This window comes from Carettochelys insculpta, chromosome 3, assembly GCF_033958435.1.
Source record: "Carettochelys insculpta isolate YL-2023 chromosome 3, ASM3395843v1, whole genome shotgun sequence".
NCBI classification, from domain to species: Eukaryota; Metazoa; Chordata; order Testudines; family Carettochelyidae; genus Carettochelys; species Carettochelys insculpta.
In genome coordinates, this window is record NC_134139.1 from 86,504,588 (window position 1) to 86,532,497 (window position 27,910).

The 27,910-nt window shown below is 42.8% G+C and overlaps 1 protein-coding gene across 2 annotated transcripts in view; it reads left to right on the forward strand.

The window, feature by feature from the left end:
* PRKN (parkin RBR E3 ubiquitin protein ligase) overlaps positions 1 to 27,910 on the forward strand; it is a 1,267,469-nt gene that overhangs the window by 277,784 nt on the left and 961,775 nt on the right. For both annotated transcript variants that reach the window (XM_074988686.1, XM_074988685.1), the window contains one exon: positions 5,143 to 5,306. In XM_074988686.1, the coding sequence (XP_074844787.1) occupies positions 5,143 to 5,306 (164 nt within the window). The remainder of the gene's footprint in view (positions 1 to 5,142; positions 5,307 to 27,910) is intronic.

The window sequence follows — 27,910 nt, forward strand, 5'->3', positions numbered from 1 at the left end:
AAGTGTGTCTGGGAGGGGCCCTTTAAGGGAGCGGCTTGCTGTTGAGTCCGCCCCGTGACCCTGTCTGCAGCTGTGCCTGGCTCCCTTATTTCGATGTGTGCTACTTTGCCGTGTAGACGTTCCCTCGCTGTGCCTATTTCGATGTTGGGCTGAGCAACGTCGAAGTTGAACATCGACGTTGCCAGCCCTGGAGGACGTGTAGACGTTATTCATCGAAATAGCCTATTTCGATGTCGCAACATCGAAATAATCTATTTCGAAGTTGGGTGCACGTGTAGACGTAGCCATTATTATCCAAAAGTCTTACACTTCTCAGTGTATTTTTTCATTTTGTTATGGAGAGAAGAAATGTATTTTTTAGGCAATAAAAGTTTTTCAGTTTCTTAGACCAGAAAGCTATGCTTTGTTTTTAAACTTGTGTATTATTTTGCAGTGGAAAAAAGCGTACATGATTTCAGGTATATGCTAGCTATTCTGGTGGTTTGTTTTTTATTTATTAATTTTTATTTAATGTACCATGAGGGGCTGGGAAAATTAGGCTATTCCTGATGAGATTGTAGCACTTCAACCTTATTCCTGTGTGCTAGGCCCACATTTTTGTATATGCTTTTCCAATTTCCCTTCACCAGACAGAATACATAGCATTTACCCCGCAACCCGTTTTATTATGACCTTGGAGAGTGAGGAAAAAGGGAAATGTTGCTTAGTATTCATCCAAGATGGAGAACCTTCTTCTGGCACCCGTCAGCGTGGACCTGCCCAGGAAGTGAGTCCTGGGTTCCCCCATGAAAATGTATCACTCAAGTCGTTAGGCCATTTTAGACCACATCATATACTGAATATATGCAATGTGTCACACTGAAAAAAATCCATTGCATTTTGAAAGATTTTTGGTTTGATAGTAATTTCTATATGGAAAAGGAAGGATTCTGCTGGACCCGTTAGTATCTCTAAAAATAGAAGAAACTGCTAGTTTGCCTCATGTGTATGTCTATTCTTTTTTCTGCATCTATTTGTTTATACAGGCTTCAGAGCATTCATTGTAGGCAGAAAGTTTGCTGATACTTCCAAACTGGGGATTGCATAATCCAGTTCACTGATTTGTTGAATAATGATGGTCGACATTTAACAGACATTGTGAACTGTTGTCGTATTTCTATTTTTTTCTCTCTTCCAATTACAGGACTTTCTTTCTTTCCTGCATTTTGCCTTTTAATAATTAAGAGTTTTTGTAATGTTTAGAACTTACACATTTGAACTCAGATCTTTAAAGACATTCGGGCATCTAAACATTTAGATAAACAACTGGTGGGATTTTTGATATCACTTAGACACCTAACTCTTATTAAAAAATCAATGGAAGTTACACAATGATGTGCTTTCAAAAATACCAGTAGGTGCCTATCTGTCATTTTGAGCATCTAAAAAGCCTTTAAAAGTCTGGCCCTCTGTGCCCTTGAAAAATTATTTATGATATCAACAAAGTTCGATCAAACCAGTTTTGTTGTTCTGGATCCTCTTTCCAACATGCACAGATTCCTCCATTTCTGTGCATAAGAAATTCACATAAAATGGAATCTCCTTTTTCAGCTCTGATTCTGCTGTTACTTCATATTCAAAACTTCCTGATTTCTGTAGAATTTCCAGGGCAGATTTAAGCCTTAATCAGATTCTCATACTCAGTACTTTAGCTGGTGCTGCCAATATGCCTGTAAGCAGTACAAGCAAGCTACTGCCACCAAAAAGCATTGCTCATATTTGCTGGTGTGCCTTCCTAAATCATATCATAAAAATATTTACGTCGCTCTGTGATTTCTAATGAAGTTATTGTGTGAAGGGTATAAAAAATTGGTCTCATGGTTACCAACAAATAATTTCCTGGCTGAGCAGTTTTCTGAAATTAATTATTTGTTATTATGAGGGATTAGATATACCTTTATGACTAAATGAAAACACAGAATATTCATGGTCCACTCAAACATTTGTTTGTGTTTAGAATGTAGTTATTTCTGCACTTCTTCTAGCTCATGTAAACCTTGGCACTGAGGTACTTTGCCTTTTGGAACAGAAAAAAGGGAGCTTTTAGGCTTCCTAGTAGTTAACATTAATCATTCCAACAGAGTATGTGTGTTGGAGTAGTATGGTCTCTAGAAAATTAGCTGTGTGTACCAATTCACTTAAATATTGGTCCAGTTATTGATTTAACATTTCTGTCATCAAGCCTTTCCCTGCTGTCAGTTACATTGGAGTGACTATGTGGGCGTACTCCTTAATTTGTTCTCTTCTCATAAGATTAGTATTGACATCCATCAGAACAATTAAATGGGGGAAGATTGACTAGTAGTTTGAGTTATGGTCCTGGAGACAGAACACCAGAATTCTAGGCACAACTCTGTTATTGGTTCATTGACTATATGGTCTTGGCAAGTGTCTTAGGTCTAGAGCTGGTCTGACATTTTTGGCCTAAATGGAAACTTCTTGCAGTATTGTATCTATTTTAATGAAATTTTCATTAGCAAGGGTTCCTTAAGTCCAGGATGGAATCTCTGGTCCAGGAAAGAGAGAGAAAGAATAGCCCATAGTACAGTGATTAGGACTTTGATGAAGGAGAGTCCATTGCAAGACTCTGCTCTGCCTTGTTTAGAGCGGAAATGTGTAAATGGTTGCCCACGTCTCAGGAGAGCTCCCTAACGATGAGACTGTTAGCTATTCTGAGCTAGGCTGGTCTGAGTCCCTTCTTTTGGACCTGTGCCACTTAGAATATATTCACCAAGAAAGAGGAATTGATTTGGAACCTGGTGGTTAGCGCAATCAGCTGGAGCGTAGGTGAGACAGGGACTTGAAACTGTCTCTGACATCTAACACATGTGCTCTAACCATCAGTCTTTATAATTTGTGTTTCCTTCTGCCCAGTAAATACTAAATTATATATACAAAATGGAATATCTCCAACAGGAGAGATGAATTGGCTCTTTAGGGCAATGGGACTGTTTGGCTACGTCTACACGTGCAGCCAACATCGAAATAGCTTATTTCGATGTTGCGACATCGAAATAGTCTATTTCGATGAATAACGTCTACACGTCCTCCAGGGCCGGCAACGTCGATGTTCAACTTCGACGTTGCTCAGCCCAACATCGAAATAGGCGCAGCGAGGGAACGTCTACACGTCAAAGTAGCACACATCGAAATAGGGATGCCAGGCACAGCTGCAGACAGGGTCACAGGGCGGACTCGACAGCCAGCCGCTCCCTTAAAGGGCCCCTCCCAGACACAGTTGCACTAAACAACACAAGATACACAGAGACGACAACTGGTTGCAGACCCTGTGCCTGCAGCATAGATCCCCAGCTGCCGCAGAAGCAGCCAGAAGCCCTGGGCTAAGGGCTGCTGCCCACAGTGACCATAGAGCCCCTCAGGGGCTGGAGAGAGAGCATCTCTCAACCCCCCAGCTGATGGCCGCCATGGAGGACCCAGCAATTTCGACGTTGCGGGACGCGGATCGTCTACACGGTCCCTACTTCGACGTTGAACGTCGAAGTAGGGCGCTATTCCTATCTCCTCATGAGGTTAGCGACTTCGACGTCTCGCCGCCTAACGTCAAAGTTAACTTCGAAATAGCGCCTGAAGCGTGTAGACGCGACGGGCGCTATTTCGAAGTTGGTGCCGCTACTTCGAAGTAGCGTGCACGTGTAGACGCAGCTTTTGAGTGTTAGAGAGCGTGGTTCAAGTCCTTGTGAGTCTTGGTTCATTATATAAGCCAAAAAAAAAATAAGTATATCCTCTGGGGTGGGTTGAATTAACTTCATTCCCTTTTATCTGCCAACATAATTTCCTCTGTAGTGGATCATTATGCGTTTTTTTCCCCAAAAAAGATATACATTTTCAGTTCCAGATAGTAGGAGTGAAAATCACATGAGCGGCATCTACACTACATTAAGTGGCAGAAAAATCATGAAGACCTTTTTTCTATTGTGAAAACGATAGGGATGCCAGCAATATAAACATTTCTGATGCTACACTTCTGCCATTTATCAAATTCAAGCCAACAGCTTCTCTAATTAGATGGTTAGACTGGAAATCAAAATAAACTCTAATAATGGATCCAGATGCATCCAGCACCCTTTTATCACGGTAGCAGATATCTGCTCTTCACTTGGTCTAGATAATTTCTCATGTTATATTAGTTTTACTCATTTTGTATTTCCTGTCTATGGAACCACTGGTTGAAGTAACTCACCAGGATATATCTCTGCTTGTCATACATTCCTAGTGAGTGATGAGATTATAATGAGGGTTTTCTATAGAGTGTTCCCCCCTCCCGGCTCTTTCCTCGCTGTGACTCTAATGGGTACATTCAGATTCATTATGAAAAGCAGTCCCACCCATGAGCTGGTCTAACAGGTTTCTCTGCATGTATGAACCAGTTGATGTATTTCTAAAAATGACATGGCTAGTGTGGTGGTAATTTTCTGCATTGAAGGAGTATTGGAGTTATGTGTTACAGTTATTTTAGTGAACTCTGAAAAAGACCATGCTGGTACAGAAAACACTCGAACATTTCGGCTATCAGATGATTTACCATCCATCATTATTTTCTGGAATTACATCTGTGGGAGGCCAGCCTGTATGATAGTGTTTTACTTTGTAACAGGAAACTGTCTGTTCTCACACAGTTCAAAGCATCCAAGTTCTAAGAAACATCTGGATTTCCTGCATTTGTTTGTTATATCCAGTGGGGGACGAATACAAGGGACACAAAGAGCATATATGTCTGCCAAGGTTAAGATTGAATTGAAAAATCTGTTGTATCGGTAGTGATTACCTAGAATCTTGCCCTGTTATATCTGTTTCTTGTTTCAGTATGCTCAGTATAATTTATAATGTTGTCTGGGGAACATACATTTTTTTTGTTAATTGGTCATTGACTATTATATGTTAAGAAATACCTTATGGATCCTTCTGTCAAAATGACAAATTACAGCGTTAAAAGATTTGTCTTTTAAAAAGAAAATTATGCTAAAGTTTTATACTACCTTTGTGTCTGCGGAACGGGGAACAGAAATACCTCCTCTTACACCATTTTACAATAGATCAGACTTGAAAAATTCTCACTTTCTAAAATGTTTTGTTCTTGGTCAGTATTTGTCAGGTTCAACTCCAGCCATGGTTTCCCAGTGGAGGCTGATTCAGACACCAGCATCTTCCAGCTCAAGGAGGTGGTTGCTAAGCGACAGGGAGTTCCAGCTGACCAGTTAAGTGTGATTTTCGCAGGAAAGGAGCTTAGGAATGACTTGACACTGCAGGTAAGACTCCCTTGGTAGTTTTGTTTCTGGGATGCTGCCAGCTCAACCGCTTCTGTCTCTACTGCTGCCAGTCTGACATTCATGAGTGAGATCTAATAGAATAAATAGTGCCTGGGGATTCCTTGAACTTTACTCCACACTGCTTCATTAATTCTGACCTTCTTAATTATGCATTAAAACAGCAAGCAGGAAGGATAAGAGAGAAAGAGTATAAGAGAGAGACAGAGCAAAAGAGAGTGTTGCTTAGTGAATAAATGTTTACTGACTACAGGAGCAAGCAATGCGCAAGTTCTGTATCTGCTCAATTTCTACCTTACTTATTCCATTTGAATCTTAATGAATCTGAATGAATGTGAATACATTGTTCTGAATCAGGCTGCTCAGTCGTCATGTTCTGCAGAATTTGTAACCCAATTGTGACCCCTGGAGGATAGTCGTAAGCCTGCTGCTGCTCTGTGTGTGCGTGTGCGTGCACATATGTGCTGATGGAGGGGTAGTACTGGAAGGTCTGTTCACAGTGGTGAACCAGATTTTCCCAGAAGCACTGTAATCACAAACCTGTTATTTGAAAGACTAGTGGGGGGAAGGAAGATTTGAAAGTGATAGAGTTTTTATTTGAATTTCATTTCCTCTGAATAAACTGTTCTCATACGTTAAAAAGTAGAATGAAATGGTGTGGGGGGGAGAACAAGACAAATAAGTCTCCTCTTGAACATCTCAACCACTGTTATCAGTATTGCCAGTCTAATTTTATCAGCATCTCCTCCTTCCTGCGAGTGATATTTGCGGAGCTGGCAGCATATGCAGGGGGAAGGATAAGAGCACAGGTTGAAGACATTTGAGAGATCTGAAAATAATACGTGTATTGACCTCTCTGTACAAAACTAGAGATAGCTGAGTTGTTAAAGTACTAATGTGGTCGTGACATCAAAGAACAATGAAGTGCATTCTAGAGTGGTTTAGGTGACTGCATAAAATATCCCCCACAGGCACAACTCTTCCTGTTTTAAGGAGCACAGATTAATTGGCACTTGTGTTTTCAGCTGTGCAGAAAATAGCTCCTGTGTCTGGTTGCAAAGAGTCACTACAGTATTGACATCCCATCACTACGTCTTCACGGGCATGATATTTATTGCTTTGTAAAATGCTTTAGGGATTTGGGTCACACACAAGAAACTATAGAATGCAAATTGCTGTTGTCATTCTCCTGTGCATCTCCTGCTGATAGTGTTGATGCACATAGTCATCATGCATAAACTGCTGTGCTCTGCTTTTAGCTGATTTGTTTTTACTAAAGAAAATGTGTGAGGCCCAAAATTTTTTGAAGGTGAAAAGCTATTTATAACCAATTCCTGTGTTTAGGGTTCTACGTTAGGATTTCAGAAGCTCCTAAACTTTCCTGCAGACCCTGTGATTATAGTGGTGCTGTCAGAGTGCTTCAGGATGGAGTACAGAATTTGTTTCTGGGGTCTAACTTTACTCAGAGAAACTGTAAACCAGGTTTGTGGGGGGGGTGGGAGGGGGATAAAGCCCAGGAACTATAACTAAGATGAATAAACAAAGAATTGATTTTTTTTCTCTTCAGACCTGCCAAATCAGGTTTATTTCCACAGAGATTGTCTTCAGTTGGGTTAATTTTAAGGCAGTTTTAAAAGTTATTTACATAAGCACAGACACGCTAAGGGGATATGTATAATCACATCACTACAGGGGAATCACAGGAAGGTGGTATGCCTCCTGAAGGTCCTGAAAATGCAGTCTGTGCGTTCAATCTCATATCCTAGCAATTTGCTGGCAGTGAGTAAGGATGGCCAATGTTCTCTAATCCAGGGGACTCAAACTCAGTTTGCCTTAGGGCCAGTGCCAGTCCTCAAATCCTCCTAGTGGCCGGAGTGTTGTGTATTGTGTTGTTCTAGTAATAGAAATGATTGTAGTCATTAGTAACTGAGCTAGATCGTTAGGAGCAACCAGTTTTGGTTGGTTCTAGCTTGTAGTGTGAGATGGAAAAGCAGCTCTTTGTGTTCAGGGGATTTGGTCCTAAACTCTTTCACTCCAAACATGGAGGGGAGTCTCTACTTCCTGCTACCTTGGTGATGCAGAGCAACTGGGCTGGCCTGGGAGATGGCAGTGGATCAGCACAGATGTTACTGCGTTACTCTGCTTTCCCACAGCTCCTGCCATCAGAGGAGCCCTGGTAAAACTTGAGACCTACATCACCCTGCTTCCCCACAGCTCCTGTTGCTCCAGGCCCCCTGATAATCCCTGAGAGAGGATGAGGCTTGAGGGAAGGGATGCAGTGGGGGCAGGGTGGAGCAGGGGCCGGAAGAGGCAGGGCAGGAGCAGAGCAGGAGCTGGACATGGATACATAGACTGGATTGTGTAACTTCTCAGGCCACAGATGGCCCAAGGGTGTGAATTTGAGACCGCCCGTTGCTCTAGTGTTTTCCATCTATGGGCAGATTTTTTCCATCCAGGTGCATAATAAATATTTTTATGTGCACTAAGGCTTGTGTGAATGTGCACCACCGGCAGAAACACAAAATCTAGCCCACGCGCTCAGCTAACCAGTGTGGCGGCATTTGACGTTTTCCTGAGTGGCCACACAAGGGCACAGCTTACAGGAAACACTGACCCTGGCTCCACTCCTTTCAGTTTTTTCACACCCTATTGTGGGTGGTATGGATTAGTTCCTGGAGCACTGGGGACTGGAGCTGCTCTGGCATGGTTGGAGCATCCCTGCCTGCAGCACATCCAGGGCAGGGAAGCTCCAGTTGGGCCAGAGAAACTTGGGTCCCTGGTATTCTGGGGGAGAGGTGATGGGGTGGGGCAGCTGGGGAAGCTGCTTCAGTGGTTTCCCCATCCACTCTCCCCCTCCCTTAATTAGTTAACCGTGATTTTACATGCCTGCATTGAGGGACATGTCATTTAAAAAAAAGAAAGAAGCAGCAGCAGCTTAAGAGTTGCAGGAAGGGTAGGAGATAGATATGTAGGGAGACAGTTTCTTTCAGTACCTGTTATAGGTATTTTGTCCTCAACAAAAGAGAGCAGAATCAGACTAATAAGCACTCAGCTATTAATTTGCAACTAGTGAAACTTGAGCCATGGTATTTTTAAAGAAGAAGAAGAAGAAATCCTGATTGGTGAGTACAGCACGAGGAATGGGGCTTAAGAAGTCTAGGGGTCATATGAAGGAAGTTGAACAGTCAGATGCTTTCTGGCAGCATAACAAATGATGTCACAATAAATGAGTGGAGAACTCAAAAAAATGCTGAAGAAATTCTTACTGATCCTCATCATCTCATCCCCTGGGAACAAATGACAAAACGGAGAGAGTATTCAACAAAATCAGGAATTGTTTCAGCGGGCTGATGAAAAACAGCGAATGTAACATCCTTTCTTGTGCCAAGCATGAGAGAAGGAAGGGATAGACTGTTACTGGTGGCCCCCAAGAAATAAAGGAGATACTTCTGAGTTCATGGAAAATTGAAAACTTGTGAAGAGAGATAGTTGTTTAGAATTGATATCTCCACTGCCGCAGATTGGATAGCAATGCTTCTGGGTTCAAAATAGGTAACATTTATGAAGTGAATGTTAAATTAGGCTGGAAATGAACCTAACTCAGATTATCTGGCATTATTATTTGTGATGTCTAAACCCCTTTATTCCACGGAAATCAGATCCCCATTGTGTAAAGTGCTGTGCAAACACATATTAACAGACATCGTTTACTCTTGCAATCTGAATGGAGAACAGGCACAACGAATGGGATGTGAAACATGCATAGAAAGGCAAAGTAACTCGCTCAAGGTCATACAGCAGGTCAGTGGCAGAGCTGGAAACAGTCCAGTGTCCTTTCCATTAGACGATGTTGTTTCTGCTGTTTTAACTTACAAAATTAAATAAGAAGCAGTGCTGTCAGTTAGAAAAGAAAAAAGAAGTTATTTAATATGTCTAGACATGAGTACAAGGATTAGGGGAAACAAGAAAGAAGATTTAGATCCATTGCTAAATGGTGGCGTAAGTACTGGTGGGCATGAGCAGGTCCATCCTTGTGAATTCTGGTGCCATACACGGCCCAAGCACCTGCAGCTCCCTTTCCTCACTGGAAAGCAGGTCAGCAACCCTGCCGGGAGGTGTGGGAGCAGGGAAGAGAGGAGGAGCTGTGTTCAGAGCTGGGCAGGTAGGGGAACAGTGGAAGTGGGAAGCAGTGCAGTCTGCCAGGCCTGTGAGCTGAGGAAATTGGGACTGCTGGGGCCGGGCAGCAGAGTGAATGGATGACGGTTTCCAGTTGTCAGGACTGGGCAGCTGAGCGGTGGGCTGGGAGATTCGGGGCACTAGAGTCAGGCAGCAGAATGGGAGGATGGGGCATGCCAGTTGCCAGAGCTGGGCAGTGGAGCAGAGGGACAGGGGATTCAGGGATGTGGGGCCAAGATGGCCCAGAGGATTGGATCTGGGGATGCAGCTCCTGAGGCTGGGGGCCCAGGAGATTGGGGCTGACCGGGGTGGGCAGAGGAGCAGGGGAATTTAGACTGCCAGGGCCAGGAGATGTGGGTGGGGAGTTGGTAATTCAGGGATCCTTTACGTGTAGATGGAAACAGTGTACCGGAGGGAACACTACTGGGGGGTGGGGGGTAGCACAGGGTAGCAGCAGGGCCTGAGTGTGTGAGAGGAGGGGGAATTGACCCTTGCTGCCACCCTGTGCTGGACGTCCCCCATTAATCCATGAAGTTGTATGCCTTGGGGGAACAGGTGCAATGGGGGCTGAGAGTACGGGAGGTGCCGTGAAGGGGCAAAGCTTGGGGGACAGGTACAGACATATACCCTTCCTTTCCACTGGGGGGCAGGGACTCCTAGATCAAATTGCAAAAATGTTCCAGCCGTAGATAGCCCTTGAGATGTGAATTGGAGACCCCTGGTTTAACGGCGGTGGAGAAAGCTAGCTGGTAAGGCACACGGACAGGGCTGGCTGTATGTTGGGCAGGACAGGCGGGCAGCCAGAAGAGCAGTTGTTGATGACTAGAGCTCAAGGAGCACCGGGGGGAGCTGTTATGAGGACAGGGGACCTAGAGATCACTTGGTGAGTATAGTATGTTTGAAATGGTTGAAGAAGCAACAACGAAAGCTGACAAATATCAGAGAGGTTGGAGGATTAGGACTGTGGAAGGGCTGATAATGGTTTGTTTACAATCTTTTTGTTTTAAATAAAAAAATTAAAGATTTTTGTCATAAGTATTTCAAGATCATTAAAAAACAAACTGTGTTGACTTGTAGAACTGCAAATCTGTGGTACACTAATCTATCTTGTAGTGCAGGGAGACTTCAGCAAAATGTAAGAAGGTGGATAGAACCTCCCTCAGTTCAAGGAACCAAGAGATGAGCATAATATCAAATTCAGAAGAGGTTTAACAGCTTGCAGACATCCAATCAAAAGGGACAACAGAGTAACTGTGACACACTGTGAGCTGTTATGTAAATTTTAAAGACTTTCTTTACAAAGTGGTGATGTCTCTATTATTAAAAGGTATGGAACTTTACTGAATGCATCTAGGAAAGCGATCAAGCAGAAAATTTAGTAAAAACCAAAACATATTACCACGTAGAGAACCAAATTGGGAAATACTCATTCATTTTTCATTTTCAGTGAGCTCTTCCTTGGATGGTTCTTATTCACCAACAAAATGGCAATAAAATAAAATAAAATAAAAATGCTTTAATATGCTCAGAATAAAAAAATTGCAAATTAAAAAGAAAATGCACTGTAAAGCCGTGTCTGCACTAGCCAAAAACTTCAAAATGGCCATGAAAAGCTGGAACCACCATATCAATTTTACTTCTGTGTCTCCTTTTCTGTAAGACATTTGGAGCACATGTGAAAGCTGAGTGTATTAGTGAAGTGAAGTTGCCTAATTCTTCATATACCTTCCTTATTTACATAATATTAACTCTTAAGTGTCTCATAGGCTATGTCTACACTAGCCAAAAACTTCGAAATGGCCATGCAAATGGCCATTTCCAAGTTTACTAATGAAGCGCTGAAATACATATTCAGCGCCTCATTAGCATGTGGGCGTCCGCGGCACTTCGAAATTGATGCGGCTCGCCACCGTGCGGCTCATCCAGACGGAGCTCCTTTTTGAAAGGACCCCGCCTACTTTGAAGTCCCCTTATTCCTATGAGCAGATGGGAATAAGGAGACTTCGAAGTAGCTGGGGTCCTTTTGAAAGGAGCCCCGTCTGGACGAGCCGCGTGGTTTTTGACTAGTGTAGACATAGCCTATGAGACTCTTATGAGTTAATATTATGTAAATAAGGAAGGTATATGAAGAATTAGGCAACTTCACTTCACTAATACACTCAGCTTTCACACGTGCTCCAAATGTCTTACAGAAAAGGAGACACAGAGAAGTTAAAATGATATGGTGGTTCCAGCTTTTGAAATGTACTTATGCACCTATTTAGCTATAAAACAGTTGCATTGCAAGCATTTGGCCTTGTGTGCACACTATATATTTAATTCTGATATAAATGTATTCGTGCCTTCTGCATATGCCTGCAATAACTTGTACACTTGTGTATGAGAGGACCATTCTGTAAATGTCATCCTTTATCACTGCAGCTATAATAAAAGCAACAGCTCCAGTAGCTTTCACTTGTAGAAATCATTGCAGAGCTCATTTATTTAAGCAAATGCAAATTAAGTTTCTCTCTCCTGTTTTTCTGAAGGAATGATGAATTAGTGAGTCATGAGCATTTCAGTGTCAGCCTCCAGAAATGAATGGAGGAAGATCAACTCAGAAGGGGTTCATATCTCAGAAAGCCACAGGATTTAATCTCCTTGTCTCTCTTTGTGTGTGTGTGTCAGTTGTAAAGGAGACTGTGAATTACTTATCTCCTGACATAATTCAGAATTTTCAGAAACATAATTTTCCTATTAAAAAGAAGGATTGAATTTGTAGCACCAATGTGAACTGTGGAAAAATAGTGGAGAGTTTCCATCAATAAATACATTTCATACAGGAGTTGAAAGGGTTCCTAATGATTTTTAAGGATAGAAAATTTCTCACCGTAGGTTGTTTTACTGTGTTCAGAGATGCACTGCTCTCTTGTAAGGCAATTCAGTACAACGTGCAGCTATAGTGAAAAGTAAAAAGTGGACAGCATCATTGCAAAGCTGCCATTCAGGAGACAGAAATGCAGGGTACTCAGTGGCTTCCAGGTAGGTGGCCGTCAGCAATTTTTTTTTTATCTGGGGATGTAGGTTTTACCCACGAGCGCTCATAACCCAATAAATTTGTTAGTCTCTAGCATGCCACAGGACTGCTTGTTATTTGTGAAGCTACAGACCAACAGGCCACCCCTCTGATTCTACTTTCCAGAAATTTTAGAATTATGCTGAACAGATGATTGCCAACATGAGGACTTCCAATGCTGCTAATGCCAGAGGAGTTGAGCTGGTGTTGAAGAAGGAGGGACTTCTTTGAAAAATGGATGTGGCAGAGAAACTGTGGTGTTAGAGATGATTTTTTTTTTAATTTTTCCCAGCCCCGTTAGCTACTTTGGTGCTGGCCATTTCTACAATCATTAAGGGGTAGCATTTTTCAGCTCCCTTTGAAATGCTACTTTTCCATTGACATGCTGGAAGTTCAAAGGGTACAGCTAAGAACAACATGTGAGGTCCCACTGCAGAAGAGTTTTGTGCCACATCCTTAACACGACATAAGAAGAAATGTCTGAGAAAATGCATTTTAATGTATTGTGGATTTGGCTGTTTGATGCTTGATGTTTTTTTCTCAAAAATTAATTTTATTTCTGTTATAAATTATAGGAAGTAGTGAGCTTTGTCTTGGTTTTAATGCAACAATACACTGATATATTTGATTGCATCAGTGTATGTTAATTCAATTGTGTAATTTCTGGAGTGTGAACAGCAGGGTTTGAGCTGCAGGAGGCACTGTGACCTGCTGTTATTAGTTCAAGCTGACATTGTTATGTTATCTGTCAAGGTTATTTTGTTGTATGTTAATCTGCTGTTTTGCTTTTCTTACCATTCTCACTAAATATAACTGTGGATGTTGCCACTGCAGATGTTCTTCACTGTGAAGTCAGGATGGATTGGCTGTGTACAGAGCTGCCAACAGAATTGGCGCAGACCCCTGACCCAGGTGCAGGAGGGCCATCTCAGACCCCTGGAAGTAGTGGGGCTGGGACAGCCTCCCCCAGCCAGTCCTTCAGTGCTGCTCAGCCTGTGCCACCTGGGGCTCTGATCATGATTTAAAAGGCCCAGAGCTCCAGCTGCTGTCACTGTAGTAGGAGCCAGGAGCTCCAAGCTTTTGTAAATTGTGGGCACCCTGGCAGCTGCCCCTTTAGTCCCCACCCTCCACCACTGGTGGCCCTATTGTGCAAGAACGCTCTTGCTAGATACGCTGCTTATTTAGTAGCTGGTCAGGCAAAATTTCTTTTGAAGTTCAAAGAATGTGGTTGAGTAAAAAATGGGCCTCTTATGCAGGTGTAGACAGATATTCTAATTTTTTTCATCCATGAGCAAAATAAATTTTATGTGCACCAAAGGGACAGACAAAGTTTAAACGCCACTTATTTTAAAAGTTACTGCCAGATGCAAAAGAAAAAAATCCAGCATACTGTAGTGGTATTATATGCTCCGCTTAGATAACAAGATTTAAATCTTGTCTTTTGCATGATATTGTTTTTAATAAGAAAATGCTATGTAAAATGCATATATTCCTGCCCAACACTGAACTTTGTTATGTCCTTGACTTCCCAGTCACCACAAAGTTGATTATTGAGGTCTTCTGACACTCAGTTTGATTTTGATTAACTGATTATTAAGATATTTTGCAGGCTGGGAGAAACAGATCACTAAGTTAATTGAGTGCCTTGCTGAGGAAAAGAAACTTACAGACTCTACCAGTGTTGTTTGGTATAGGGCAGTCAGAATATAAAGAAGGCTAAATCCTGGTCTAATAGCACTGCACAGGTAGAGCTGCACAGTGGACCTGTAATGGCTGCAGGGTATCTCCAAGGTCCAGACAGCTGATGCTGAATAGGATAGCATATGGCATCCAGGGAAGAATGAATGAATAGTGGAGCTAACTAGTGCTTCCTGCTTCGCACCTCTCTGCTCTGGCACCCTTGCGATCTGACCAGTCCCAAACGAGGAGACCAGGAGAGGTCCCTGCCTTTGGCCCTCCTAGACTGCTGCCTCTCCCTCCTGCCAGTTCTGCTTCCACCCCCACTGGTACCCCTACCTCTGCCTCCTGCCCCACCTCCAGCCCTGGCAGCCCCTTTACCTGCTGCACTGGCTAGGCAGTGACTAGCCCCAGCCCCTGGCCCCTTCTGGGCTGATGCCAGCTGCTGCCCAGGCTAGGTTGCCAGACACAGCTCCAGCTGCCGCTCTCATGGACGCTGGCTCCAACCCCAGCCAAGCTGCTGCCTCTTGCCCTATGTGGTTGGGCTGATCTTGTTCCTGGGCTCCAGGCCTCTGTGCAGTCCACTAGCCCCATGGCCAGGATGCCAATGCCCTTCTTGAGATGGGGGGCGGAGATGGTGGTCTGGGGGGAACCTGGGCCCCACCCACTCATTCTGGGTTCCAGCCCATGGACCCTGTGTGGCTGCTACTGGTGGGGAAGGGCTCCCCTCACCATGGATGCTACAGCTCTTTTCCCTGGGCCACTTCCCCAGATGATTCCCCCCGCCCCGTACCTCCTCCAGGTAATGACAGCAGCAGCAGCAGCATTCCCTCTCCTGGATCGGCTCCCCCTGTGTGATCAGTCCGTTCCAGCCTCCTGCCGAATCTCAGGGCTGCCTGGATAGGGACCTTAGCCCTTTGCAGCGAAGTACTCCTCCCCTCCTCCTCTGCTGTCTCTAAAACTCCCCTTGCTTCTCTCGTCTCACCTCTTATACTCTCCTCTATCACCCTCATCTTCCACTGTGCAAAGGGTTCTTTTAAAGGTAATCTTAAGTGGGACCAGCTGGCCCCAATTGACCCGGGGCAGCTTCCTCCCCAGCTGCTCACACTCTGCTTGTTGGCCAGCCCAGCTTTTCCCTCTTGTATTGCCCACCCCCACCCCTCCCTGATCTTACCCTGTCACACCTAGCATTGTGCATGCCGGCTCCAGTCCCAACCCTTCAGGTGTCAGCCCCAGGGACACAATCCCTAGTGGGGCTCCCCTGCATAGAGGTAGTCAATTATCCCCTCCTCCTGGTGTAGTATATGGAGAAATAGCTCTCTCTATCATTTTGTCCCAATATTCTAGTGCTGCAGGAAATCATTTTCCCCCATGTTTACAAAAAATCTTTGCAAAAAGTTAGGATTAAACCAAATTCTGCTTATGTCATACTAGAGAACACTTATCAAGACACCTTCATCCCTCTCCAGTTTAGGCCTAAAGCCTGATTACTCCCAAATGGAGTTTGAATAGTGCACATTGAGGCACATTCTTTACAAATAGATTCTAATTTATTCCCTATTCTACATAATTTGTTGGAACAAAATCTGGATACCCAAGCAGGAGGGTTTATTACACGCAGCTGACAGACCTCATCTTGGTTTATGGCCTTGCTTGTCTTCAGACACAGGCAAGTGTAACTTCCCACCCACACGAACAGCACTGTGAATCACGATACATGTTATGAGATAGTTAGGCCTCATACCAGACTATATAATTTAGGAATAATGCGAAGGGGTTTTAATGTGAACCATGAGATGCATTAGGAATTTTTACTCTAGAGAATCATAGAAGATTAGGATTAGAAGTGACCTCCGGAGGTCATCTAATACAACTTCCTTCTCAAAGCAGGACAAAACCCAACTAAAACATTCCATCCAGGGATTTGTCAAGCCTGGCCTTAAAAGCCCGTAAGAATGAAGATTCCATCACCTACCTAGGTAATCCATTCCAGTGCTTTACCATCCTCCTCCTAGTGAAACAGTGTTTCATAATATCCAACCTAGAATTTTCCCCGGCAACTTGAAACCATTGTTCCTCGTTGTGTCATCAGCCACCCTGAAAATAGCTTAGCTTCGTCCTCTTTGAAATTTCCCTTCAGATACTACAAGGCTGCTGTCAAATTCCCCTCCCACCACCCGCCCTTGCATTGTCTTCCAAATAATCACAGTTTGCTCAGCTTCTCCTCATGAGTCATTTGCCCCAGCTCCTTAATCATTTTGGTTGCCTTCGGATGGACTCTTTACAATTTGTTCACATCCTTTCTGGAGTGGGAACCCCAAATTTATATGTAATATTCAGATGTGGCCTCACCAGTGGTAAATAGAGGAGAATTAGTCACTTCACTTCAACTCTTGGCAATGTTCCTAGTAATGCAGACTAATACGCCATTAGCCTTCTAGGTAACAAGAGCACACTGTTGACTCATGTCCAGCTTCAGCATGTTCCACATCATCTGTCACCAGCTTGCCTTCCCCATTCAGTAAGCATCCCACACTTTTCCCAACATTCTTCTTGTTGAATAGTAACACAGAGATAGCCATGTTAGTCTGTATTCTGACAAAACAATACAGCAGTCATAGAATCATAGAACAATAGAGCTTGAAGAGACCTAAAAAAGCCATCAAGTCCAGCCCCCTCCGCTAGGCAGGACTAAACCCATCAGATCAGCACAGCCAGAGCTTTGTCAAGGTGAGACTTAAACCCCTCCAGGGATGGAGACTCCACTACTTCCCTGGGTAGAACATTCCAATGCTTCACCACCCTCCTAGTGAAAAAGTTTTTCCTAATGTTCAACCTGGACCTTCCCATCCTCAACTTGAGACCATTGTTCCGTGTTCTGCCATCTGCGACCCCTGTGAACAGCCTCTCTCCAGCGTCTTTGCAACCTCCCTTCAGTAAGTTGAAGGCTGTTATCAAGTCCCCTCTCCGTCTTTTCTTCTGCAGACTAAAGAGTCCCAATTCCCTCAGCCTTTCTTCATAGGTCATGTGCTCCAGCCCCCTAATTACTTTGGTCACCCTCTGCTGGACCCTCTCCAGTGTATCCACATCCTTCCTATAATTGGGGCCCCAGAACTGGACACAGTACTCCAGATGCAGCCTCACCAAAGCCAAATAAAGAGGAATAATCACTTCTCTGGATCTACTGGCAACACTCCTCTTGATGCAACCTAATATGCCATTAGCCTTCTTGGCTACAATGGCATACTGTTGACTCATGTCCAGCTTCTCGTCCACTACAACTCCCAGGTCCTTTTCTGCAGAACTACTACCGAGCCAGTCGGACCCCAGCCTGTAACAATGCTTGGGATTCTTCCGGCCCAGGTGCAGGACTCTGCACTTGTCCTTATTGAACCTCATCAGATTTCTTGCAGCCCAGTCTTCCAATATGTCTAAGTCACTCTGGACCCTATCTCTACCCTCCAGCATATCTACCTATTCCCCTAGTTTAGTGTCATCTGCAGACTTGCTGAGGGTGCAATCCAACCCCTCATCCAGGTCATTGATAAATATGTTGAACACAGCAGGACCCAGAACTGAACCTTGGGGAACTCCACTAGAAACTGACTGCCATCCCGACATTGAGCCATTGATCACTACCCGCTGGGCCCAACCTTCTAGCCAGCTTTCTATCCATCTTACCATCCATTTATCCAGTCCACTTTAAAGACTAACAACATGATGTATTAGGTGATGAGCTTTCGTGAAACAGCCCCACTTCCTCAGATTCTTTCTTCTTGTTGCTAAATATATCTGTAGAAGTCCTTCTTGTTATCCTTCATCACTTGCTAGCTGCAACTCCAATTGTGCTGTGGTCTTTCTGATTACACCCCTGCATGCTCAAGCTGTAGTTTGTCTTCTCTTTTTCTTTTAGGATTTAAGCTTCTTAGTGTATGGATAGTCTTGATTTGTGTCCAATATAATGCCAGGTAAAATGACAGTGAAATTTTAACTAATCATTAACTTATTTTCTCAGTTCACGTCTCATGTAGATCTCCATCACTTGCGTTAGAGGCCGCCAGCAGTTTTCACACCTTCTATTAAGGTTTGCAAGTATCCACCAGAAAAAGCATAAATATAAATTTCTATGTTTGACCGTTTGTTTTGACCCTTCCAAAAAAAGTGTGATTTGACTAATAATAGACGAAATAAGCGTTTGTGAATCTGAGGCAGAATTTGTCCGCAAATGTTTGAAATTTGCTGCTATTTATAGGATAACTTATGTTGTAACATTAAATATATATCTGAAGAGAGGCTTTGCAAACCTTTCCCATTGTACTAGATTTGCAAAAACTAATCTACAAAACTCCTAGGGCATGGTCTGGTATCCCAGCTATTTACTATATGGAGTAGTTGCATGGCTATGACACTGCCAATAAGGCAAAAACAGCCAGTTGCTTTAACCAAAAGTGTTTGCAGGTATAGTCTAAGACAGTGGTTCCCAATCTTTACACAAGTGTGGCTCCCAAATCGTCCCCCAGAACAATTTGCGGAACCCCATCAAAGCCAATTATAGCCATTATGTACACTTCAATAAATGAAAAAGGAGACATAAATAATTAACATTTAAAATGATGCATACTCATTTCTGACATTACAACAATTTGGTTGCACATCACAACAAATTACCACAACAACCGGGCCTACATAGCAGCAAATAGTAAACTCTTGGCTTACCTAGTGAGATCCTGGGTGTTGTTTCATTGACTTAAAAGAGTGGATGTCAGGTTGGCTCGATGACAATCTCAGTCATAGGTCTTATTTGTCTGTTTGCCCTCTACCCAAACATAGTACTTATAATCATCTTGGCTACCGGTAATATTAGCTCCTCGCTGATTGTGTGGCTTTCCCATCTTGCTATTAGTTGGGCTATCCAGTAGGAGGCTTCAAATGCCCTTGTATTTTCACTACCCATTACTGTTGTCATCATAATCATTTTGCTTTCCTTGAACTCAGTAAGCTTGTTTGAAAAAAAGCAAGAGGCTTGGACTCATATTTGCCATGATTCAGTGTTAGGTGGTGATGAAGGTTGGCTGGTTTTACGCTTTCATTTGCTAACACCTCATAGCACAGGACACACATTGGTCATCATTCATCCTCGCTGCTGGACCAAGTAAATCCAAAGTATAAGTAGTCATGAGTTTACTTATTATGTCTGTTTGATGAGACCAGTGTTTCTCAACCTTTTTTTCTTTTAATAAAGTACCTCTTTTCTCAAATATGTATATATTACCCCCAGACTTCTCTTGCATACCCCTAAGGGTATGTGTACTACCAATTGAGAAACATGGTCCTAAGGTAACCTGAGGTCTTCAAACAAGTGCCAATCAACCTTTCCACATTACTGTACTGTTTGCAGGAATTAGATTTGTTTCGCATACCATCACTTACTTAAAAACTACTTACTTACAAAAGCATGCAAAAGTATCACAGAAGACTACTATTGAAAACTTTCTGACTTTGTACCATTTTATTATCAAGTAAATAAATTGGAACAGAAATATTGTACGTACATTTCAGTGTAGGGCATATGAAGGACTAGCAACAGTCATTGTTTAAATGAACTTTTAGACTGCACTGACTTCACTAGTGTTTTTATGTAGCCTGTAGTAAAACTAAGTAAATATCTAGATGAGTTGATGTACCCCCAGAATACCTCGGTGTACCCCCAATGGTACACATATCACTGGATGAGAAACACTGGATTAGACATTCCACTTGTGGATGCTGCACTCTGCGCATCAGTCTCTTTCCTCTTCAGCGACCCTGATTATAGCTACAGATCTGGATTGAATATATGGCTAACGTTTGTGTGCTTATTACCATCATGATCATTTTGTCACACAAAGGCGACTCAACATAGATTTTTGGACAGCAATTGATCGTAACTTTGCTATTTATTTAAAACTTATTTTCTATGGTAATTTTTATTTATCTTTTATTTTTTCACAGACCCCCTGCAATACCTTTGCAGACTCCCAGAAAAGCCACAGAACTATTCAACTTAAGTGCAATTTCCTTCCAGAGAACAGAGTTTAGTACCGAATGCTTGCAAAACCTCAGGTTTAAACTCTGCCCTAAACAAACAAACTGAAACAAATTGAAATCACCAGAACCCCATTTTTCCTTTCTGTTGGACCAAAAAAATTTTCCCTTTGAGAGCACAAATTTATATTTAGTCTGACATTTTTAGCATCTTCCTAGTTCAATTCAAAATAACCAACCTACAGAAATTCATGAAACTCCAGGGTTCATAAGGGAAAAGGCAACTGCTGATTAATTAAGTTTGGTGTTCCCAGAATGATATGGTGTCATTGTACTGTACAATGTAGACTTATAACTGTGGATCTTATTGGTTTATACTTTGATTTATTATCTTAGATGACAGCTCTTTATAGTTGTCTTTACAAGATTCCATACTTCCAACATTATGTATGTATATGTGTGTTCATAGTATAAGGGACATATTTTTAAAGATGTTGTAGTGTGAAGACAGAAAAGGTCCTTAGGGTTTTAAAGCAATTTTAGTTAGTTCCATCATCATGAGCACTTTGTAGTTTCTATGCAGCTTGCATCTGTTTGATATACGTTATACACATGACTTTCTAAGGGATTACTTTTTCCAGCTGCTAGTATCATGTTAACCTCAAAACAGCTGTTTCATTTGGCCACAATTTATGTGTCCTGAGGTTTAGGACAGGGAACTCGAATGGCAAGTTTTAATTTTGTGCTGTGTGTTTTTTTACCACTTATTATCTGCTTTATGTACAGTACATTTTCCTACAGCTTTCCCGATTTATTTGAGTAATCTGGGACTTACACATCTAAAATAAAATTGCCACAGTGCTTGTTAAAACTAGAGACTATATCTTTATACTTTGGCATGAATATTTAAATCCTTTAGAAATAAAAAGCAGACTTGAAATATGAAAGAGAACTGGGGAGAAAAGTGGCAGCCCCAGAATGAAAGGCAAGCACAGCCTATGCCAATAAGCCTTTGAGGTGGGTATTTATTGACAGTAACAACAACATTCATATATAAATACATAAATAAATACAATTTCAAGATAATTCTATTGAGGAATCTGCAGTATTTGCATTGGTTAAATTGCTGATCATTTGAAAAATACATAGATGGTGCTTAATAATAAAATAATATTTTTAATATAATCTAACTCTGCCATAAATATCTAAACAACAATTTAGTCAGCATTCTTGGAATTTGCTATTTTGGTGCTGCATTAGAACATAAGAAAAACCTGTGTGGCACTTGTTATTCCAGCATGATGCTCTGAGTCTGTATGTTGGGGGCTCTTCTTGATTTTGATGTCTAATGCAATCATGCCACTTGTTTTTGATTCTTCTCTTTTTTTTGTATTTCCTTCAGATTGAGAATTCAAGATATAAGTGACCAGTGTAAATGAAGCTACAGTCATGATTTGAATTGGTTGGCTCACAAGCAATTATTCTCTTTCTTGATGTAATAACAAATGATAATTCATTATTTTATATTTTAATGTAGTAGCTTTTAGATTTCTGCAGTGTGATACAGCTTTTCTCCCAAAATCTTTTTAATTCGTTAACAAGACAAGAGAACATTTGAATCAAATTTCCAAAATGTAGCAAAACTGTCATCTCATCTAAATATAAGCAACTGTTGTGGAGTTACCTAGGTGTTCTTTACAATGTCAAGTTATGTGGTCTAGGTGAGTGCTGAATGCGCACAGAGGGATAAATGCCTGTGTTCCAGTGATCCTGGGGCGGTTGTATGTAGGGCCATTTACCTAGGGCAAGAGCTACTATTGACATTGAGTTATTCTGAAATAAGCATGCCTTGTTCACATCTAGCTTAAATTTGGCTAATGGTGCAGCGTAAAACATGTAGACCACACCCAACAGTATGGTCTGCTGTTGAAAGAAGAGTAAGAGAAGTCTTTAACAGCTTGTAGTTGCTCTTAGTGTCTGTGTCTTCAGAACCCACACGAATAAAATTGAAAATATATTTGAACATATATGATTCTGCAGAATATATGTGCATGAATATAGCATGGCTCATCATCATCATCATCATCATCATCATCATCATGGGCTTAGCACCCATCGATGTCTGATGCTGCCCTCATTATTTCCTTCCATCTTTCCCTGTCCAGTGTGGAGTGGCTTGGTTTTGGAGCTTCTCTCCAATATACTATGTCATCAATTCACTCTCTGTGAGGTCTGCCTCTCCTGTACCAGGGTCTTGACTTTTCACTCGTTGGTCATTCTGCAGATATGCCCGAATGGCTGTCGCTTCCATTGTATAATCTTCTGCAATAGGTTCTCTTTCAGCTGTATCTTCCTATATAATTTCTAATTGGTGACCTTCTGCATACATCCTATTCTCAGGATCTTTCTATAACAACTCTTCTCACACACCAATATCCTTCTCTTTGAATCTTTTGTTATCACATCCGTACAACATGCTGCTGAATACACACGTTTTCAAGATGCTCAGCTTCATTCCTAAGCTAATCGCTCTGCTTTTCCAGATCTTATCCATAGCCTTCAAACTCACTCTTGCTTTCGCTATTCTAGTCGCTGTTTCCTTCTTATAGTCTAGATCAAATTTTATGTTGCTCCCCAGATACATGAACTTCTTTACATTCTCTGGTTCGATCCCATCTACACTGCTCTTCCTTCCTGTTTTCTTATCTCTGATGTTCAAAATCAGTCTGTACTGCTTCTCTTCCTCATTTGGCACCTGCACCATTCTTGCTAGCTCCTGTTTATCTTCCTCAGTGGTAACCATGTCATCCGTGAACCTTAAATTGTTAATCCTCATCCCATACACCGATATCCCTTCTACTTCTTCCTTGATCTTGTCCATCGCTCTCTCTAGGTGCATGATGAAGATACTCAGCCATGTGGGGTCCCCTTGTCTCGTAGTTCTACTCATTCTAAATGAACTTTCCAACTCTCCGCATGTTCTCACTGCTGCCTCCACATTTTCATTGATATCCTGATCATGGCTGATCTCTTATTCCCAAATGAGAAGTGTCTTTTTTAACTAAATTCTGGGAACTAAACATTTTGTTGTTCATGTAACATTCTGATGCATAGGAACAGAGTTGTTGAGGGCTATTGGATAACAACCCAGGTCCCACTTCTATAAATTTGAGAGATGCAAATTATGTTGCACATCAGGATTTCAAGCAAGCAAAAATTTCTTGTATATTTGTCCAGTTCACTCTTGAATGAATGAACTGATGTTGAATTGCTGACTTAAGCAGTATGTTCCATTATGCAGCTGCTTTCCGCCTACTTAAATTCTACTTAAATGACTTATTTTATTTCCCTTCTCCGTTTTAAATCTATTGTCTATTGCTTTCCAATTAGTTACTAACTCACTCAGCTTATTAACTTCAGTCACTTCTCTTTCCTTCAAGATTTTACAGACTTCACTAAAAATATCTTTGTTGTCTTTTTATTTTCAATTGCATAGGGTCAAGTGTGCAAAATGTTTCTTCATAACTTGTACTCCATATGTTATTTATTTCTGCAACTGCCAGTTGTACCTCTGTGCAGGTGATGGGTAACTTATGTATTTTGTTTGCCTGACAAGTTGAAGAAACTGGTGTAAGTGCATGGACTTTAGAAAGCCTCTAATGGTTGTATAAGGTTATTTGGTGACTTTGGGAATAATGGGAATTTAACATCTGGGGATAGATACAGAAAGGAGACATAGGTGTTATGCCATCAAACTTTTAGGACCCTAGGCAGTGGAATTAAGGGTCCTGAGTTAGGAAGTCAGGCTCCATATGTAACACAAAGGAAGAATTAAGCATATAGGAATGGGATTCGAAAAAGTCAAAATGCTGAGTGGGGAGCCACCTAAGCTAGCCAACAGGAAATGACAAGGAATGGAGTGTGACCTAAGCCCAGACGAATGGAATTAGATGAGTAAGAGTGAAGAGCCTCCCTCCATCTGGGGTTTATCCTCTCCTGCAGTTAGACGCCTGCAGTAGGTCAGCTCTTTCTCATGAAATAGCAATGTAGAAGAGGTGGTAGTACTGCCTTTATGCCACTAACCCCATGGTTAGAGCACTTACCAAAGGTACGGTAGATGAGTGGTTGTATGAGTACTTAAAATTCATTGGGCCAGAGAGAGAGAGAGAGAGTGAGAAAGACCCTAGCCTAGTAGTGAGTGCACCTCTTAGGAGACCCAGTTTTGCTCCAGTGAAAGTTTACTGTATACAAAGCAGAGCATCTTTAATAGGAGGAAATGAAAGAAACACATGCACAATAATCTTATGAGCTGGGTAAAACTTTATTATAGAGTATGTTAAAATCCCATTGAAATTGATAGCCATGAACTCTCCCTTCAATTAAAAATAACTGTAAGGCTAAGTCCCCATGTAACACAAAGATGCGTGTGAACCTGCCTTTGGCTGAGCACTGTTCTGTATATGGGAAGAGAGATCACACAGCAACTGAGACCATTAGGAACAGAGAAGAGGGGAGAGGCAGAAAGCCAAGCCAGGAGTCTGTAAGCACCATATGAATCTTAAAAAAACTAGAGAGCTTTTGGATCTGGTGCTGACAAAAGAGGCTTGGGGGACTGTAAGCAAGAAACTGTCCCTTTTATTCTTGGTTCCTTCTGAATTCAGGGAGACGGGGTTTTGTACATTTTCTGGAAGTAAACAAGATTGCATCAAAGAAAATGCCATACTCCATCAATTCCTGCTTCCAGTTGGAACATCCCCAAGACTCTGAACTTTGATCATTACTCAGGTCAAAAAGTGACAACAATACCCTGTAGCTCAGTGGCTATGAGAAATACCTGCAGGGCAAGTTTTACATTCTTGCTCCAAATCCAGCAGAAAGGGCTTTTGTGTACTGCAACCAATGTGTTATGTGTGAGACTTGAGCCGTGTCTACACGTGCACACTACTTCAAAGTAGCGGCACTAACTTCAAAATAGCGCCCGTCACGGCTACACGCGTTGGGCGCTATTTCAAAGTTAACTTCGACGTTAGGCGGCGAGACGTCGAAGCTGCTAACCCCATGAGGGGATAGGAATAGCGCCCTACTTCGACGTTCAACGTCGAAGTAGGGACCGTGTAGTCGTTGCGCGTCCCGCAACTTAGAAATAGCGGGGTCCGCCATGGCGGCCATCAGCTGAGGGGTTGAGAGACGCTCTCTCTCAAGCCCCTGCGGGGCTCTATGGTCACCGTGGGCAGCAGCCCTTAGCCCAGGGTTTCTGGCTGCTGCTGCGGCAGCTGGGGATCCATGCTGCATGCACAGGGTCTGCAACCAGTTGTCGTCTCTGTGGATCTTGTGTTGTTTAGTGCAACTGTGTCTGGGAGGGGCCCTTTAAGAGAGCGGCTGGCTGTTGAGTCCGCCCTGTGACCCTGTCTGCAGCTGTGCCTGGCACCCTTATTTCGATGTGTGCTACTTTGGCATGTAGACGTTCCCTCGCAGAGCCTATTTCGATGTGGTGCCGCGCAACGTCGAAGTTGAACATCGACGTTGCCAGCCCTGGAGGACGTGTAGACGTTATTCTTCGAAATAGCTATTTCGATGTAGGCTTCACGTGTAGACGTAGCCTTGATGTGGGAGTTGTGGTCGTAAAGGACCTCAGAGTATACCTAATTTGCAAATCCTGCAGAGGTGTCAGTGTAAGTTCGGTGGTGAGTTTCTAAATGTTATAAGGAATTTGGTGGTAAGACTCAGTGTTGTTCTCTTGGATCTACTGGAGCTGCTGCTCCCATTCAGCTGTGTCTCTGGATAGCCCCCGCTGGCTATGATCTGGATCCTCTGTGAAATCCAAAACCTCTTGGCACTAGTTCTGATTTTGGGACTGTGAATTTCAGCACCACTCAGACTAGGACCACTCAGACCAGGCAACATGCTGTGTGGTATTGCCACACTCCACCTTGGCAACACTGTTCTCAATACCACGTCTCACAACTTGCCACAAAGCTATTCTTTCGTGGGACAGTCCTGGCACGGGTCTTGATGATAGTATCAACTGTGGCCCTAGCACCTTTCATCCTGTCACTGCTTGCCCTCTTGTCTCCACTTCCGGTCCTCACATTGGTCAAGGTTGGCCTGCCAGGAGCAATCCAAAGTGTGCTACTCAGTGCTGCAGAATCACCATGCACTGGCACTTGACATAACGTCATGCTACCCAGCTTGGCTCCCACCACCTTCCCACTCAGGAAGTCCCACAGGAGCATAAGGGGGCTGAGATGTCAGAAGCGACCTAGCCTTCTACATTGACCGTACCAAGCCCTTTCAAAAGTCTTTGCAGACCTCCTGGATCACAGACCTGGCCAGGGTTCCTACACTGCCTCTCATAGTGCACTCCATGCAAGCACAGGCCTTTTTGGCTGGTTTCCTGGCACATGTACCTCTCCAGGAGATCAGCAGAGCTGCAACATGGTCCCCTGTCCAAACCTTCACCTTGGACTATGCCATTGTGCACCAATCCAGGCAAGATGTGGCATTTGACACTGCAGAGCTTAAGTCAGCAACTCCTTGACTTCAACCCTTCTTCCTGAGTAAGACTTGTGAATCACCAAATCGGAACTGATATAAGCAAGCCCGGGCAGAAGAAAACCAGTTACTCACCTTTATAATTGTTCACAAAAGCAAAAAAGCACTCCTGTAGCACCTTAAAGACTAACAGTGTCATTTATTAGGTGTTGAGCTTTTGCAGGACAGACCCAATTCTCCGGATCAGATTATTTTTGTTAGTCACTAATGTGCTACAGGATTGCTTTTTTGGTTTTGTGAAGATACACACTAACATGGCTACCTCTCTGAGACTTCATAAGTGTTGTTCATCAAGATACGTTGATACTTATTCCATGCCCATCCTCCGTCCCCTTGGTCAGAGTAGCTAGCAAGAAAACTGAAGAGATTCAGACTGTCAATGTCATATATAGTGTGCTGCAGTGGTGCCATTCCTGGGAGATCCACAGTTGACCTGTAGGGAACTGTCTAATGGAACTGTCTGTGAGTCCACGGTAAGACAGGTATAGTGATGCTGGAGTTCACATTTGGTACTATTTTGGTGAAATCTAGTTACAAAAAATAGCACCAGTTTGGGAGATCTGCCTTGTTTCTTGAGTCTGCCCAGAGCAGGCACTTACTCCAGACAGCATAGAGCTGCATTACTGAATTGCAAATTTAGAGTCATCTTCCTGTCTTTGCCAAAGGAAGTTTGTTGTAACGCTGGCGTTTCAGAGACAGGATATTCAGCGGTGTGGGGGGTAAGTTTCTAGAATAATCTCATGTACAAAATTTTCCCTGCCTGTCAAAATGATTTGTTAAGTCTTTCAAACACAGTGATATTCACCTTCTATAACTTACTGTTCACGAGGGCTGTAGTTGCATTAGCGAGTTTTGCTGAGAAGACCCCAGTTTTGTCGACAAAACTGGTGGAACGTCCATACAAAATGTGGGTTTTTTGACAGTTTGTTGACAAAACTCAGCACTTTCTCCGGCAGCATTCTGCCCCACAGCCTTGAGGCATAATGGTGCTGTTGACAAAAAATGCTGCGTGGACATTCTGGGAGACCTTCTCTTGACAGACAGATGGCATCCACAACAATGGGCAGTCCTGTGTGCTGTGCTTCCAGGTGCCTGTTTTGTC